At 39.4% G+C, this 18,534-nt stretch overlaps 1 protein-coding gene across 8 annotated transcripts in view; it reads right to left on the bottom strand.

Annotated features, from left to right (window-relative positions):
* Positions 1 to 18,534, bottom strand: part of Hipk3 (homeodomain interacting protein kinase 3) — an 82,883-nt gene that overhangs the window by 14,836 nt on the left and 49,513 nt on the right. For all 8 annotated transcript variants that reach the window (XM_048443659.3, XM_085696709.2, XM_085696708.2 and 5 more), the window contains 6 exons: positions 12,328 to 12,451; positions 7,271 to 7,390; positions 6,101 to 6,187; positions 5,501 to 5,685; positions 4,197 to 4,356; positions 3,572 to 3,695 (listed from right to left, as the gene is read on the bottom strand). In XM_048443659.3, the coding sequence (XP_048299616.2) occupies positions 3,572 to 3,695; positions 4,197 to 4,356; positions 5,501 to 5,685; positions 6,101 to 6,187; positions 7,271 to 7,390; positions 12,328 to 12,451 (800 nt within the window). The remainder of the gene's footprint in view (positions 1 to 3,571; positions 3,696 to 4,196; positions 4,357 to 5,500; positions 5,686 to 6,100; positions 6,188 to 7,270; positions 7,391 to 12,327; positions 12,452 to 18,534) is intronic.

Here is an 18,534-nt window from a genome sequence, read left to right as displayed (position 1 = left end):
ACTTGTATGACAAGAACTTTAAATCTTTGAAGAAAGAAATTGAAGAAGGCACCAGAAAGTGGAAAGATCTCCCATGCTCTTGGGTAGATAGAATTAACATAGTAAAAATGGCAATCTTACTAAAAGCAATCTACAAATTCAATGCAATTCCTATCAAAATTCCAGCATAATTCTTCACAGATCTTGAAAGAACAGTACTCAACTTCATATGGAAAAGCAAAAACCCAGAATAACCAAAACAATCCTGTACAATAAAAGAATTTCTGGAGGTATCACAATCCCTGACTTCAAACTCTTCTACAGAGCTACAGTACTGAAAACAGTCTGATATTGGCATAAAAACAGACAGGAGGACCCATGGAATCTAATCGAATCAATCCACACACTTTCGAACACCTGATTTTTGACAAAGAAGCAAAAATATCAAAAGGAAAAAAGAAAGCATATTTAACAAATGGTGCTGACATAACTGGATATCAACATGTAGAAGAATGAAAATAGATCCATATCTATCACAATGCACAAAACTCAAGTTCAAATGGATCAAAGACCTCAACATAAAGCCAACTGCACTGAACCTCATAAAAGAGAAAGTGAGAAGTACACTTGAACACATTGGCACAGGAGACCACTTCCTAAATATAACCCTAGTAGCACAGACACTGAGAGAAACAATTAATAAATGGGACCTCCTGAAACTGAAAAGCTTCTGTAAAGCAAAGGACACAGTCAACAAGACAAAACAACAGCCTACAGAATGGGAAAAAATCTTCACCAACCCCACATTGGACAGACAAATGATCTCCAAAATATACAAAGAACTCAAGAAATTGGTCATCAAAAGAACAAATAATCCAATTTAAAAAATGGAGTACAGAACTAAACAGAAAACTTTCAACAGAAGAATCTAAGATGGCTGAAAGACACTTAAAGAAATGTTCAACATCCTTAGTCATCAGAGAAATACAAATCAAAACAACTTTGAGATTCCATCTTACACCTGTAAGAATGGCCAAGATCAAAAACACTGATGAAAACTTATGCTGGAGAGGTTGTGGGGCAAAGAAAACACTCCTGCATTGCTGGTGGGAGTGCAAGCTGGTACAGCCCATTTGAATATCAGTGTGGTAACTTTTCAGAAAATTAGGAAACAAGCCGGGCAGTGGTGGTGCACGCCTTTAATTCCAGCACTCGGGAGGGACAGGCAGGTGGATCTCTGTTGAGTTCCACCTGGTCTACAAGAGCTAGTTCCAGGACAGGCTCCAAAGCTACAGAGAAACCCTGTTTCAAAAAACAAACAAACAAACAAAAACCAAAAAAAAAAAAAAACCCAAAACCCAAAAAAAAAAAAAAAAAAAAAAGAAAGAAAGAAAGAAAGAAAGAAAGAAAGAAAATTAGGAAACAACCTTCCTCAAGACCCAGCAATACTACTTTTGGGTATATATCCAAAGGATGCTCAACCATGCTACAAGGACATGTGCTCAACTATGTTCACAGCAGCTTTGTTTGTCATAGCCAGAACCTGGAAACAACCTAAATGCCCCTTGATCGACGAATGGATAAGGAAAATGTGGTACATTTACACAATGGAATACTACACAGCAGAAAAAAATAACATCTTTAAATTCGCAGGCAAATGGATAGAGCTAGAAAACATCATACTGAGTGAGGTAACCCAGACCCAGAAAGACAATTACCACTGTACTCACTCATAAGTGGTTTTTAAACATAAAGCAAAGAAAACCAGCCTACACATCCCAATCTCAGAGAACCTAGACAACAATGAGGACCCTAAGAGAGACATACATAGATCTAATCTACATGGGAAGTAGAAAAAGACAAGCTCTCCTGAGTAAATTGGGAGCATGGGGACCTTGGGAGAGGGTTGAAGCGGAGGGGAGGGGCAGGAAAGGGAGTAGAGAAAAATGTAGAGCTCAATAAAAATCAGTAAAAAAAAAAAAAACTTTAAAAAATGTCTCTCATAAGTCTTTTACATCATGTCATACACTGCTACTCCATGGCTGCACAAAATACACCATAGGGGCGACCCTCACATGGCTTCAACATGGGGGAAGAGACTGTCAGAACCCAAAAAATCTACTTGCCAACATAGACTGTAAGAATAGCTAAGCAAGAAGTCATAAAGCATAACACTCACTTTCTCTGGTGCATGCACAGAGAAGGATAAGGGGTCAAATATTAGCATTCATTGAATATAAAAAGAAAGGAATAGCATTTTCAACTTTTTTATATTTGGAATTTTTATTAATTTTAATTTTTGACTATTTGAAATTCTTACAGGTAAACAAACAAATGTTCCTGGTAGCAGTGGCACAAGCCTTTGGTCCCAGAAGCCTTTGGTCCCAGGAGGCAGAGGAAGGTGGAGCCTGAGTTCAAGGCCAACCTGGTCTACAAAGCAAGTTTCAGGACAGCCAGGGCTACATAGAGAAATCTCAAAAATAAACAAAGAAACTAACAACAAAAAAACCAAGTAAGCACCTAGTATTTCTAAGAATGCTATCAACTTATGATGTAAGCATTTCTAATATTAACAAAGAGAAAGCTGTCACTTTTTAAAATATTTGATATAAACACCTCATATAGTGATATGCCATGTGACAACACTTAGGTCAACAACCACTCAACGACGATATCTTAAGCACGACTTACTGTTATTCCCTTAAGAATGTATAACTGGAGCTATGGATGTAGGTTTATGGTAGACAGCTTGCCTAGCATTTGTGCACCATGACCTGAGTTCAGTTCAAGGGGTGCCAGGGTTGGGGGGTTGATATATTGATTAGTTACACAGTAGCACCTTAGGTTGTGTGAGTATACTCTCATGTTCACAATTACCGAATCACCTAGTGTCATTATTTCTCAAGACTGTATGTGTCTTTAAAGAAGTCATGACTACATACCAATTCTCTGAAAGGAGAGCTACATGGAAGAATAATTAGTTAAAACTATTTCCCATCTGTTTTTACTAGTCAATTAAATCAATATAAATATTCTTGATGTTTTGTTGAACTATGTATGGGAAATGTTAAAATAAACTTAAGAAATTACTCAACATTAAGTTAAGTTAAATTTTCAAATAACCTTATGAATCTGTAACTCAGAGCTAGGAATGACCGTGATATCACCTATCCAGTCTATTTTCCTTCGTAGACGCTAAAAAACGTTAACCCTCAAGTGGCATTCTAAACAGCAAAATGAGAAGTGTGTTCCAGGTGACTCAGGTGACTCCATACAACAACAGTCACTCTCACTGAAGCAAAGCTGGACGTAGCCATTTGGAACTTTATCCATAATCAACCTGCTGCTTTAAGGTGGTAAAGCTAGCAGGGTGTGGTGACTCATGACTTTAATCCCAGTCAGAATTCTGGATGCAGAGGCAGCCGGATAGCGAGGTGAATACAGGTCATCCTGAGTTACATAGTGGGAGCTTATCTTTTAAAAAAAAAAAAAAAAGGAAGGAAGGAAGGAAGGAAGGAAGGAAGGAAGGAAGGAAGGAAGGAAAGAAGGAAGAGAAAAAACTACCTAAATTATGTTCTAAATGAAAACATACCTTGAATAGCTGGGGGACAGATAATCAGGGTCTGATGAAAAGCATCACCACAACCGAACTGTGCAGTTCCCGCCTGCAGAGGTATTCCATGGTGCACAACTGAGTGAGCAGATGTGGTTAATGCCTGAAACAATCAGTGTACTTCATGTTATGTAGGGCAGTATTCTAACCGCTACAAATATACTACAAACCCGTATGTACTTCTTAAAATCATAATTCTGCAATAAAAATAAACTCAGAAAATGAAACAAAAAGCAGACTGATCAACTTAAATTGGGTTTACTGAACTCTATTTCTGATAAGAGCTTTGGTCCTAACAACAGAAAAGGAAGATTTGAGGCAACGAATTCAAAAGGTACATTCTACTTGGTTAAGCTAGAACAGAACAGACGTACTCAGTGCTCACCCCAACATACATTCTCCCTGGTTTATACAGAACAGAATAGACATACTCAATGCTCACCCTCACAAGGCACATTCTCCCTGGTTTATATAGAATAGAACAGACAGACGTACTCAATGCTCACCCTCACTCGATCTGCTGCTTGCAAGATGTTTCGACATCTCAAAGCAAAATGAACAATAGAAGGCTTTTCATAAAGTACTAACAACTATAAATTCTTACCTGGTTTCTTAATGTCCCAATTTTAGTAAGGTTTGCTGTGAGAGCAGCAGTGCCATTTGATGCGACCGGCCGTAAGAGCGACATTTTACTGTGGGTACTGGTTTCACATGAACTTGGGTGGGACTTACAAATATCCATAATATGAAAGCAGGACTTCACACTGCACAAGAAAAAGTGGAAAATATTGTAAGAGTACTTGAAATGCTTAGTTTAAGATTATTGTACAGTAACAAAATAAAAATTATTTGAAAAAAATAAATTCTACAATTTGTACTTTATTTCTTATTCTTTTTCTGACAGTAATTTCTACAAGAAAAATATTAATGCAAATATATTATGCTGGTAATATTTTTAAGAACACAAGGCAGTATTATGTACTTTTTTTATTAGCACACAATAATTTAATGATCTCTGCTTTATATAATTTGTACTAAATTTTAATAGACAAATCACTAAATTAATGGTATCAAGAATGTCATTATGATGTCATTTTCAAAGTGGTTATTTATGAACAGCCACAGAATATCTTCAGTGTTTAAGGGAAGTCTACCTGGGTTTCATAAAAATACTAGTACAATGGCATTTCACAACAATGAATATTGATTCATTCACATAATAACTTTCGTTACTGTTGTGAAAACAGCAATGTAGTTGCTTTAAGCCATGGGGGAGTGTCTATTAAGGTTTTAAGCGACAGGTCTCACTGTGGCATTCTCACATAGGAATCACTATGCTTCCTTTGTTCCTCCTCCCACTCCCCTCCCAGAACATGTGCTCTGAAATCACATGATTCTACTACCTTTGCCAACCCAAAAAAAAACCATAAAAACGTTACAAATTTTACTTAAGGCAGCTGACAAGGCCTTCAGAATGTGACCAAGTCTTCTTCCTTACTAACCCATAAAACTCCTCTTTCCTTCTAGAACTTAAAGGAACAAGAGAAGGAGAAAGAAATCAAAAGATATACAAGGAAAACAGACCACTGAGTTACAGGTCTCCAAAGAACAGAACCCAGGGAGAGCTGGTGAAAACAGCAATGGGACTTAAGAGAGACCTCCAACATTCTCCTCTACGCCCTCACTGCTCCAGCAGAACACTCCCATTTCCAGTGACACTTGGGGTCAGCAGTGAAACTGGCCTTCCAATCAGTGTTCTAATTCAACTCCGCCACACACTAGCCCATGCCATCTCAGTCTGGGCGGCTCCATCTCTTTAGACTTATTAATGTCTAGTGAAGACACTGGTTTTCTATATACCTATCATTATTTTTAAAACACACTATGAAAGATTATAAAGTGACATACTGGTTGCTGTGAGGGAAATCTAGAAGATGCTTCATATTAACGAATGGGTGGTTCAGCGTCTCAATTGGAGTAATTCTTAAGTCTGCATCAATCAGCAACATTTTTTTCAACAGACTAACAAATTCTCTTCTATCAGCTTTCTCAGCCAAAAGATCACTTCCTTCCAAGTCCACCACTGTGTTCACCTACAACATCAAAGTTTCAAGCCATAAAATAAAGATAAAAAGAAATGTTTGTTAAAATTCACATCTTAAAAAAAAATACCAGTCAACTAGTTATTTGAAACAAAAAGAACTGAAGTTCATAAATCTACAAAATCTTCTGAGGTAACAAACAGGATTCACTCAAAGTAGGAAATTTAAGGGGAAAAAAAAAAAACCTTGCTGGGTGGTGGTGGTACACACTTTTAATCTCAGTACTCAGGAGGCAGTGACAGGTGGAGCTCTGAGTTTGAGGTCAACCTGGTCTACAGAACAAGTTCCAGGACAGCCAGGACTACACAAAAACCAAAAAACCAAAAAAACAAAAAACAACCCTATCTTAAAAAAGTAAATATTAACAAAGATTAGTAAAGATTAACAAAGCGACTGCAGTACTCACGTGCACTATGTCGTCCAGACTGTTGAATATGTACTTTCTGGCCTCTTTAGACTTCATTCCTGTCTCTGCCTCGTGCTCTTCCAGTGTCTTATTATCCAAGAGAAAAGAACATATTACTCTGACACAGTTAGCCTAATACCAAGTGTAGTCGTTTCAAAAAGAACAAGCAGAAATGTACTTAATATACAAATAAATGAATAAATATGAAGTCAGGAATGGTGCATTTGGTAAGCCTAGTACTTAGGAGGCTGACACAGGAAGATCAAGCTGGAGACCATCCTGGGCTGTGCTGAGTTTGTCAACTTGACACAGCCAGAATCATCTTGGAAGAGAGAACCTCAGGGGAGAAAGTATCTCCATTAGGACGGCCTATGGACAAGACTGTGGGGCATTTTCTTGATCAATAACTGATGCAGGAGGCCATCCCACTATGGGACGCCCAGATCACTGGTGCAGTCCTAGGTGATGTCAGACAGCACGTGGAGGGCTGGAGAAACAGCCCCTGGTCAAGAGCACTTGTGCTTATACAGAGGGTCAAGGTTCTGTTTCCCACAGCCTACATGGTAGCTAACAAGCATCTGTAACTACAGTTCCACAGGATCTGACACCCTCTTTTGACCTCTCGAGGCACCAGATACACATGTGGTACATATACATACATGGAGGCAAAACACACAGTAAAAAGATCTAAAACCATATTTTAATTTAAAGGTGTGGGATGGGAGCATGCCAGTAAGCAGCACTCCTCCATGGTTTCTGCTAGAGCTCCTTCCTGTCCTGGCTTCCCTGAATTATGGGCTATCATCAGGGTGTGAAAACTTTCCTCTCCAAGTTGCTGTTGGTCATGGTGTTTATTACAGCAATAGTAAACCAAACTAAGAAAGCTATCTCAACCCTATAAAAGAAACCAAAGCTGGTAAAGGTAGTAGACAGATTCAGACCCTGTCCTACAGTATTTATTAGTATATAATTGAGTAAGAAATATAACAAATGAAATATATATATGCAAATATATACATGTATATATATGCACTTAAAAACCACTAAAGATGAATTAAGTTGAGTTGTTAAAGAATAAGCTATAAAATAAAAACAGGTATGGAATGCATTATCCACGAGGCATCTTAGGAAACTATTTAATAATAAATATGCTTATTTTTAGTTAATTACCTTTAATCTCCAACCAGAATGAGACATATCTGTTTCTCTGCAAAAAAATCTTGTGGATTTTGTACCCACATTTAACAATTGTTCTCCTGGTAAACCTTGAGTCTGAGAAATGTATCGAATCTGAAAAATAATTTAAAAACAATTTATTCTTTCAATGATAGGCATTAATTAACTGAACATTTTGTCAGCAACTACACTAGATCTCAGGTTAAGAAGAAAAAGATATCATCTATGCCCTCAATAAATTCACACTGAGGAATCTGCAGTGTATTAAGTACACAGGAAATGTACACTGTAAGAAAAGACAGGGAAGGATACCTAAAACAATTGTAGTGAAGAGTTTCCTGAGAAAAACTTGATCTATATTCAAGTTATATGTAAATTATTAATGTAATGTAAAATATTAAAGTTCTCTATAAACCAAGAGAGGAAAACAGCATGTTCAAAGCCTGGAAATACAAAGATCATTAAGGAAGAAACAGTTAAGAGATGATAAGGTGGACAATACTGGAGGTTTGAACTCATGTTCTCACAGATGCTAAGAAAGTGCTCTACCATTGCGCTATTCCCAACCCAACAACTTACTAGGAAGGAAAGAGAGGGGTTGGATTGATGGCCTAGATGAGCTATTCTAGGGAGAGCGTAGACAGAGAGCCTGGTGATCTACGTGAGAAAGCAACAGTTACAGACGCACCCTCCCAAGGAGCACACTGACACCCCTCCCGGCAGAGCCCCTAACATTACCTGGCCTAGGCATCACATAGCACTCTTCCTTCGGCTCTGGGCTCGAATATCACCTTACTCATTACATACTCCAAGCCAGTAAAAAAACAGTTAACTCTGCCTTCCCAGTAACTCCCATTCTCCTTCATGGAGATTCTTCTCCATCCTGCTTTTCACCAGCTGGTGCGGGTCACTTTCCCTTTCCATTTCTCACTCCACTCTCCAATCCTCCACACCCACGACAGTGCCTGGTACACATCAGGCCTGTGATGGGGGTTCTCACATTCTGTAACTGCTCAGTACAAGAAATAAGCACAGGCTTGAACAGGGGAAATACAACAGGACCAAAAAGGTTCTCCATCTTCCCTCTTTCCAGTTTAACTTTAGACATTCTGCTTTATTACGTAGTAGTTCATCTTCCTCACCTTCTAGTTCTTTTCGCTTCTAATTCCTTCCTCTCAGATTAAGAGAAATCCTTTATCTTCTAGGCTCAGAAATAAAGATAAAAATCTTGTCTTTTTAACAGTCACTTTTATAAAGGCCTTTCATTCCTTTCATTTTGTGCACAGTGAGGTGAGGGTTAAAAAAGAGTCCTGCTATATAGCTCAGACTGGCCTCAAACACAAAGCAATCATACTGCCTCAGCCCCTTGGAGTATTGGGATTATAATACTGGCTTCATTTTATTTACATACTAATGGCTACCATCTTTTTATTTAAAATTTTTGTTCATCCAGCTAGACACAGTGGTACATGTCTTTGACCCCAGCACTTGGGAGGCAGTGCCAAGTGATAGATGCCTGTGAGTTCGAATCTTGTCTGGTCTATAGAACAAGTTCCAGGACAACCAGGACTATATAGAGACCTTTTCTCAGAAAATCAAAAGACCACTTCTGCTATTAAAGCTTTTATTAATAACAAAAGCAAAACAGAAAATAAAGACTATTTTGCCAGTCATAGTAGCTCTCACTCAGCACTCAGAAGGCTGAAGTAGCCTCAGATATGTCAGGGTGTGTGTGTGTGGCGTGGGGGGTGGGTTACAATAAAAATTCTGAGAAACATAAAAGGCTACCATCTCAGGACAAAATGATAAACTGGCATGAGTTGTTCCTTCCCTGGAGCCCAAATCTTAGGACAGGACAACAGGTTGGTTGGGTATTAAAAAACTAATGCAGACTGAGAAAAGCCCTTCTCGGGGGCTAGACTGATACTATTGGGATGAGAATGGAGTCCAGAAGGTGGCTACCACCAAAAAAGGGAAGGAGGGACAACAGAACAGATCAGGTTTGGTTGCATCCTTTATCAAGGCTGCTTTGGGAGCATCATTGTCCATTAGGCATGTGAAGTGATCACTGTTAATGGCTTCTGGAAGCAAACTGCCTGTAGTAGTTTAGCTTTCTTTTTTATTTAAATCATGTGTCTCTGGGTGTGGTTCATGTATGTATGCTTGCTTGCATGTGTGTAAGGACGTTGTGATGTGGGGAAAGCCCATGTTCATCTATGTTTGCAGGTGTGTAAACTTATCCTTGGTTGGATAAAGCTGTATTTTTTTCCACAATTTCTCTCCATGAGCAGGATCTCTCAACTGAACTCAGTGTTGGCAGATGCATCTCCTGACCCATCTTCTGAATTTGGGATTTGGAATCTAGGATTCAAACTCCTGTCCTCACATGACAAGTGCAGCAAGATCACTGAGCCATCTCCCCAACCACTTTTCTATAGTCTAGATTCCTCATCTAAAAATAGGACAGTAAGTATCCCAGAGACGTGGAGAATGTAAAGTGTTATAATTGTAGTTTCTGGGCCAGGAAGGAATTCAGTAAGTAAATTAGAAATATTACTGTTGCCCACTGCCAGTGTAAGGTTATATTAGTACTAATGTACTTATTTTGTTGTTTATTTTTGTTTTTGTTTTTCAAGACAAGGCTTCTTTGTAGCTTTGGAGCCTGTCCTGGAACTAGCTCTTGTAGACCAGGTTGGCCTTGAACTCACAGAGATCCACCTGCCTCTGCCTCCCGAGTGCTGGAATTAAAGGTGTCTACCACCACTGCCCAATAATAATGTACTTTAAAGAATAATATACCAGTCGGGCAGTAGTGGCACAAGCCTTTAATCTTAGCACTAAGGAGGCAAAGGCAGACAGATCCCTGTGATTTGGAGGTCAGTCTGGTCTACAGAGTGAGTTCCAAGATAGTCAGGATTGTTTCGCAAAGAATCCCTGTTTCAAAAAACAAGAGGGGGAAGGGGCTAAGCTAAGGCTACAATTCAGTGGTAGAACACAGTTCAATCCTGAGCCGGGGAGGGAATCACAAAGGTTTTAGCTGAACATGACGCCACACAACTATAATCTTAGCACTTCCAAAATAGAACTAGGAGAAAGAAAGCTTGAAGCCATTTTAATCTAACTAAAATTCTGTTTCAAAAAACAAAAAAGAGCCCACTATCTTACTTGGAGCACCTCAGAGCACTGAGGCAACTGACAGCTGGAGCCAGGGAACTGCTAAGGCAGAGAAGCGCATTCTATAGTGATCTACACACCCTGCATTAGGAGCTAGATGAAATCTATGAAAACAAAACACTGACATTTGTAAAAATATTTCTAGTCACTGGGAATCCCCAGCACTCAGGAGGCCAAGGCAAGAGTATTTCTTTAAGTTTGAGGACAGCATGGGCTACCTAGTGAATTCCAGGTCATCCTGGGCTGTAGTGAAATCCTATTTCAAAAGGGAGAAAAAAATCCCTAAGATTAAAATGTATGTGTGTTGTATTTTAAAAAATTACGATTTTAAAAACTGAATGAAAATTGCAATTATTGGTACCTCATGATAATCACTTTCTTCAGTTCCACTCTGAAAATACTGTTCCTCTAAACCAGTTAACACCCATTCTGAGTTTTGTTTAGTCCCCCTATTCCTTTGTCTTTAAAAAAAAAAAATTACAGTATTTAGAGAAAGCAGGTTTGGCTCAGGCTTTTGTCTTTAAATTACCATAGTGATCTAACAAGCCTTCCGGTACCATTTTCTCTCCTCCATATAAAGGAGGGAGCACAGTGACTCACCATCAAAGTTGTTAGTAGTAACATGAGCTGCCCAAGACATCAAAGTCCAAATCCAGAGTACACCAGCAATTCAACTTGGAATTGCCACTAGATGGTGCCTGCCCACAGGACTACACATGCCATGAACTAATCCAGAAGTCTCCATGCATACTTCTGGCAGCAGGCTGTGCCTCGGCGCTGTGGCAGCTTGGAATGCTAGCTCTGGGTGGACTGCCAAGTCCTTCAGAAGCAGCCCTGCTCCAGCAGCTCCATCACATGGAGTTGGAGACAGTTGTGAAAGACCTGGTGGGAGCTAGGACCAAAACTCAGGTCCTCCAAAAGAGCAGAACATGTCCTAAACCACTGAGCCATCATTTTATCCCCTTGCATTCTTTTTGATATAGACAATCAACAATAAAACTCAGAATTAAGGCCAGGCAGAGTGGTGCACACCTTTATTCCCAGGACTTAGGAGGCAGAGGCAGACAGATCTCTGTGAGTTAACCCCAGCCTGGTCTGTGTAGTGAGTTCCAGGACAATCGGAGTTATATAGGGAGACCCTGTCTCAAAAAAGAAAAATGTTAAACAGGCCTGGGCAAAGTGATACATGCCCTAAGATAGGGGAATTGAAGTAAGATTGGACTACCTACCAACAACTTGCCTCAAACAAGCAAAAGCTAAATACTATATTACCTAAATATTATATAATATATTGGATGATGAATTATTTTTAAAAACTGGTTTGAAGTCTGCAGATTGTAACTTATAAAAATTTATCTGCGGTAGTTTGAATGAGATGCCCCCCATAAGTTTGAGCATTTGAAAACTTAGTCCCCAACTGGTGGCTGTTTGGGAGGATTAGGAGGTATGTGGCCTTGCTGGATGAATTTCAGTAGGGGTGGACTTTGAATCTCAAAAGACTCTTGCTAATCTGAACTAGCTCTCTTTGCTTCTTGTCTGTGGTTTGATATGTGAGTTCTCAGCTGCAGCTCAGCCAACATGCACCTGCTGCCTATGCTCCATCATCATGGACTCTCTGAAACTGTAAGCCCCAAATAAATGCCTCCTTCTGTAAGCTGCCTTCTTCATGTTTTATCACAGCAATGGAAGAGTAAGTAATGCATTACTGGAACATTAGGAAAGATCTAATGTTAGGTGAATTTAAATTCCGTAAGATGCTAAGTTTAGATACTTTATGGAGCTAGTCCCATTCGGTGCATGTAGAATCATGCATGACTCTAAGACTATAAATTACTCTGACTTTCTACCAACTCCAATCATTGTGACAGTTCTGTTACCTGATCATACTCCAAGGCTCCTGGGTAGAGTGGCCATCCAAGGAATAGTTCTGCAATCACACATCCCAATGACCACATGTCTATGGCTTCACAAAATGGCAAACCCAATATAATCTCTGGAGCTCTGGAATTTAAAAACAAAAACAAATTAGGTTCCTTTTTATTTTAAATTCTGATTTTATTTGACATTTTAAGAAAAGTTCTAAAGCAGCAGAGAAATCTTGTTTACTCTTCAAAGCCCAGTGCTAAGCAGCACTAAGGTGAAGGATTGTGAGCAGAACAGCATGTCCTGAAGTCTCTTTCCACAGCCCTTTCCCTTAGCAAGATCTGTTAACACTAAAAAATCAACACAGACCTTGCTTTGCAAGCTACAGCAGATTAGGAATAATATACAGAAAGAAAGTCGGCAAAAATCATTAAACATTTGTGATGTCAACAGAACTGAAAACCAGGCAGTGAAAGTTAAGACCAAATGAAAACAATAATTCCTGAAATTAAAAGCTGATCACCATGGGCTCCTATTTTCACAGATGTCTGGCATAACGATATTCCAGACTCAAGTTGTTCATTTCCTCCTACGAACCAAGAAGCAGCCATTTCCTTTAATAATACCTGATTATAAAATATATAATAATATAATAAAATGTAGTAAATTTAACCAAGTCCAATACAAATGTGACCAAATTATTTCTACTTAGCCATGACATTTTCCTTTAATATATTTTTCAAAACTTTCATACAATATACTTAGATCATATTCTTTTCCTACCTCCAATGCCTCCCAGATCACACCTACCCACCCACATTCTCTCTCTTACACATGCACACACACACACACACACACACACACACACACACACACACACGCAATCGTTTTGTACAGATCAATACTGGACACAGGGCCTGTCCTGGAGTGTGCTGATACACCACAGTCACTCCAGTGAAGAAACAAATCTTCCCCTTCCAGTCACTCTTGGTTGCAAACAGCTTCTTGGTTGGGGATGGGACTTTGTGTCCACTTCCCTGACTCCAAGCTGGGCATTTGTCTACTTGAACCTATGCAGGTCTTGTGCTTGCTGTCATGGTTTCTGTGAGCTCGCATGAGCACCAGTCTCTTTGAGTCATTCATGAATTTTCTGTAAATCATCATGTGTAAAAGTGGGGAAGCAACATAGGAAAGCACCTGCAATCTAGATGAGCCTGACAGTGAAGCAAAGTTGCTACTAGCTGGCCTTGAAATAGAAAACTTTAAGCTAGGTGTGGTGGCTCCCACCTGCAATCCCATTGCTTGGGAGACTGAGGCAGGAAGAATGTAATCAGTTCAGGCCAGCCTCAACAACACAGAGAATTCCAGGTCACTCTGGGCTACAGACTCTGCTTCAAAAACCCAAACTTTAAAGCTATGCATTTTAAGAATACATTCTTGTTGTAGTAACTAAAGTTGATTCCAGATCCTTTACTAGCTGGGGAAATATAGTTTGTATAAGCAGACTTCTGTGTACACAGATATCACTTGTGCATTGTACATAGCCAAGAACTACATTAAATATGCCTATTCAAAGAACAGTTCAACCAAGCCTGAAGTCTTGCTTTATGAGTAATTACTCAGAAGTCCAATGAAAAGCCCACAGCTCCAAAAATGAGATTATATGGTAACAGAGTCTATACATGAAATGTATATACATTTTTATACATTTATAAATTTTATACAAATTTATTGATGTTCATTACAAGTAAACACTTTGGATTTTCTTTTAACTTGAAACACTGATATAAAACACAGTTTAACACTGGAAACTGGCAAGTTGGAAGGAAATCTTCCTCAATGAGAAAACAGAACTCCGAATGGGCTGACAGTGTTGATAGAATACTGGAAGAGAATGCTTGTAATTCTTCAAATAAGAATGCAGTGAAGGAAGGATCACTCAGAAAAGATGGCTATTAATGGAACATCTCTTTTTGTTGTTCCATTTTTACCTACGTGCTTAAGTCAAAGGTTCAACTACTAGCAGATGAAATCCAGTTCTAGTAGGAAAAGGGTTATCTTGGTTTAGTAACTCAGTATGTCCAATTCTTGCAACAAGTATACCCATAGAAGACAGGTACCATAGGCTATCATTGGAAATGCGACTAAACTATGAATTTGTATTTGGGGCACACTCATCAAGAAAGTATTGAGCTATGGGTACAGCTCAACACTAGAAAGCATGAGGTCCTGGGTGCAAGGGAGAGAGAGAAGAGGGAGGAAAACCGATCATAAAATTGATTCCACGAAAGTGATTTTTCATACAGAGATCATAAATAGCTGATTCTCATTTCTTCATGTTAATAAACTAAGCATAATGCTGATATGTTTGGCTACTTTCAAGCTTTCAGAACAAACAATGACAAAAACCAGACAAGACAAGCATGGTGGGAGATGCAGGAAGATGGAGGTAGAGGGTTCTAGACCAGCCTAGCCTATATAACAAGTCCAAAGTTAGCCTATCCTAAAATGTTTAAAAAGTAATTTGTAGTGATACTTTGCTTGTGTTTTAACAAATACAACTTGCCTGGAGATCAGAGTGCAGAGCTAAGCCACCAGAGGCCAGACAGTAGGATCTCTGTTAGCTCAAGACTGCCCTGGGCTACATGAGATTGAATCTGTCTAAAAGAGAAACAGCTCACACAAAGGTGATCCCAGCACTTGCGATCCCACGCCTTTAATGCCAGCACTAGGGAGGTGGAGACAAGAGTGATATGACTGGGCACAGAGAGGAATATATGGTGGCAGGAGGAGACAGGAGTTCAGGCAGTCTGAGGATGCAGTCTGAGGACAGGATCACCCTTTCGGTTTGAGCACTGGTAGAGGCAAAAGGTCTCTCTGGTGGCTGATTGCACTGCTTCTCTGATCCATTAGCTTTTACCCCCTAATATCTGACTCTAGGTTTTATGATTAAGAACAATTAGAACTCATGCTACAGTAGTTATTAATAAAATAAGAGATTTACTAAGTTATTTCGCATGCCATTCACTTCCCTGTTTAAACAGCACTGCTCTGGGGCATTTTGAGACAGTCATAGAATTGTGCAACCATGACAACACTCAGGTTTTGGGACAAAAGCATAATGCTCTCAATAATCAGTCACACTGTAGCATGTCTTAGCTCCATTCCCTGAACTCTTGTGCCTAGCTGCAAACTTTGAACATCAACCTTTTCTTTCTACATTTACTTCCCAAGTGAGTGAAATAAACCAATCACTTATATTCTTTATACTGTATTTTAAAAACAAAAACAAAAACAAAACACAGAGTCTGGCTATGTACCTTGGACAGTTTAGATTTCACTATGTAGTCCAGAGTGTAGGGGAACTCAGAGATCCATCTGACTCTACCTCCTAAATTCTGGCACTAAAGGTATGGGTTACCATAACCAGCTTTTGTTTATGTACTATATTCTTAATAATCCCTTTTTATTGCTAAACAGTGCCTATTCCATTGCATACATTTTATGTATCCATTTATCAGGGTATAGACACTAAGTTATGTACACTTCTTGGCTATTTTTTTTTAATGATAGATTGAGGACTAACTTAACTTAGCCAGAGGACACTTGCTTAGCATGTTCAAAACCCAGGTTTGGTGTCCAGCAGAGAAAGAGGAATGGGAACAGGCAAAGGGGAAGACATAGGAGGAAGGAGAGAAAAAGAGGAATGCGCTGGGGAAGGATATTTATCCATTTATCCATTCATCTAGTCCACACCCTGGCTCAAATGTCCATTAGTCATCACGAATTGGACATACTGAAAAAGAATCGTTGGTCTCCTTTAACCACTCCTCCTCTTCCAGCTTTCCCCATCTTTAGTTTCTCAGCCTCCAGGCAGGAAAATCAAACAGGCCCCATCTTTCACTTTCCACATCTACTAACAAATCCCACTAACTAGCATCAAAATCCATCTAGAATTCAACCACTGCAGCCCACCTTCACTGCCGTATTGTCTAATCCAGGCTGACATCTTGTTTGGATTATGTCAACAGCTCCCTGTTCCAGCTTCTGTCCCTGTCCTCTCCATCCTACCTCAATCTAGCAACAATCTAACACAAACCACTCCACCACATCCCTCAGCCCAGTAGACTCCTAACTCAGTGAACAATCCTCACAGTTTCCTCAGGTATCAGGTTCACTGTTATTTCCTGTCATCTTCTTTCATGCTCTGAACAACTACATTGGCCTAAATATCACGTCAAACCTGCTCAAAACCATTACACATAAGGTTAGCTAGGAAATTATTCCAGACAGGAGCTAGACTTGATTCCCTTTTCTTACCTGTCTTTCTGCCTAACAGTCATTTTATTACAAAGACTGTCTCACAACCTTAAACAAGAGGAAGTTCCATCACCCCCTGGCATTTGGCTTTCCACCTAGATCCTGCTTGGTTGGTCTTTTCTAACACTTCCCAACAACTGATAAATACGTCTGCTCGTTGTCTCTTTTCCCCTTGCTCCAGCAGACTTCACATTCTACGAAGGCCATAAGAACTTGGACTTTTTGTTTCAGTGCTGTGATTCCCGCACCTAAAAGAACACTGCTTGGCACAGAGCAGGCTATCACTATCTGTGCAATGCATTTTGACAAAGCTTTTGTAACTCAGGAAACTAAGGAACAGTTTGTGAAACCAAATATATGAGTTCAACAAGTAGCAGCCAAGGGACTCTGACACACTAGCCACCTTGCATTTAAGACAGCTGAACATCTCAGGACATAGAACAAAACAAATACCACTTACTGAGCTAACAATGGGTCGGTGCCACGGAAATAACTGCTAATGCACTGTAGCGTTTAAAGAAATGTTCTACAAACAAACTGTGGCAGTGTTCTTCGACAAGATCCAAACCTCGGGTAAGCAAAACGTCCACAGAGAAGGACTGTTACTGAGAGCAGTCAACCCTAGAATTCCGTAAAGTATAAGGTTCCTGAGGCAAGTTTTAAAGTTGTTGGCTGTGCAAAACAAGAGAAGAAATGCAGCACCCACATTATCAAGGAAAGAGTGGAGCCGAGTCTTTTTTTTTAAAGATTTATTTTGTTTTTAATTATGGGTATTTGTGCATGTCTGTGCAAGTGAGTATGTGTGAGTGCAGGTGTCTGAGGAGAGCAGAGACGTTGGATTCCCCTGGAGCTGGAGGAACAGACAGTTGTGAGCTGCCCAACAAGGGCGTTCTCAGCAGCTGAATGATCTCTCCAGCCCTGTGCTGAGAGTTTAAAAGCTGATTCCTAATCTTTCTCTCACCAAACCAACCTCAAATTATTAAACTGACTCAGAAAAAGAGAAAACCAAACTAATAGAAAACATAGAAACTGGCCCAAAGCTCATCTTTTAATAGCTCTTGTTATATATACTTTCATAGTATTTTAGAAAATGAAAATATTAACTGACCTTAAAAAATTCATAACTTGAAGAACTATCTGCTACATGCCTTTTATGGTTAAGTGGTTTATAAGCCACTTGCCTCTATGGCTCGAGTGCTGGGGTAAAGGTGTGCGCCACCACTCTCGACACTAGGAGTTTCCTAAATGGACTGGGGGTACGGCTTTTCAGTAGTGCGGATGCTCAGGAATCGGTTCGTGCATAACTCAGTAAGTTCTTTACATCACCTTGCTGAATTTGAAAGACTATCTCTTTCCCTTAGGCAATCGACAAGTCTTTATTTTTTATAATTTCATGCACACACATATAAATGTATGTAAATATATATTTTATCATGGTCACCCTTCATTATTCTCTTTAAATCTCCACCCAAACCTAGGAAAACCATTTTTCTCAACATGTCACTTTCCTACTTTTCATTGCCCGCAAATTATTTAAAGAACATAATTACAAGAGTAGCAAGAGCTAGGAATGCAGTTATTACATTCATAACAAAGTCCTGGGTTCATCCTCAAAAGAGCAAAAGCAGCATAGTAATTCTCTTGTAACTCCAGCACTCAAGAGGTGGGGGCGGTGGATCAGAAAGTCAAGTTAGGCTCCACACCTAGGGATTTCAAGGCCAGACTGGGATGAGACTCTTGTAACAGAAATAATAGTAAGTTCTTAACATAATACTATGATACACTTACTAAGTGTCCTATAGCTCTTCTAAGTATTTTAGAAAGTATTAGCTCACTAGTAGTCATACACAACTTTTTAACAGATGAAGAAACAGGCACTAGAGTGAGTTCCCAGGCATGAC

The sequence above is a fragment of the Myodes glareolus genome, chromosome 10, assembly GCF_982192425.1.
Source record: "Myodes glareolus chromosome 10, mMyoGla1.1, whole genome shotgun sequence".
NCBI classification, from domain to species: domain Eukaryota; kingdom Metazoa; phylum Chordata; class Mammalia; order Rodentia; family Cricetidae; genus Myodes; species Myodes glareolus.
This window is presented reverse-complemented; position numbering and strand designations above follow the sequence as displayed.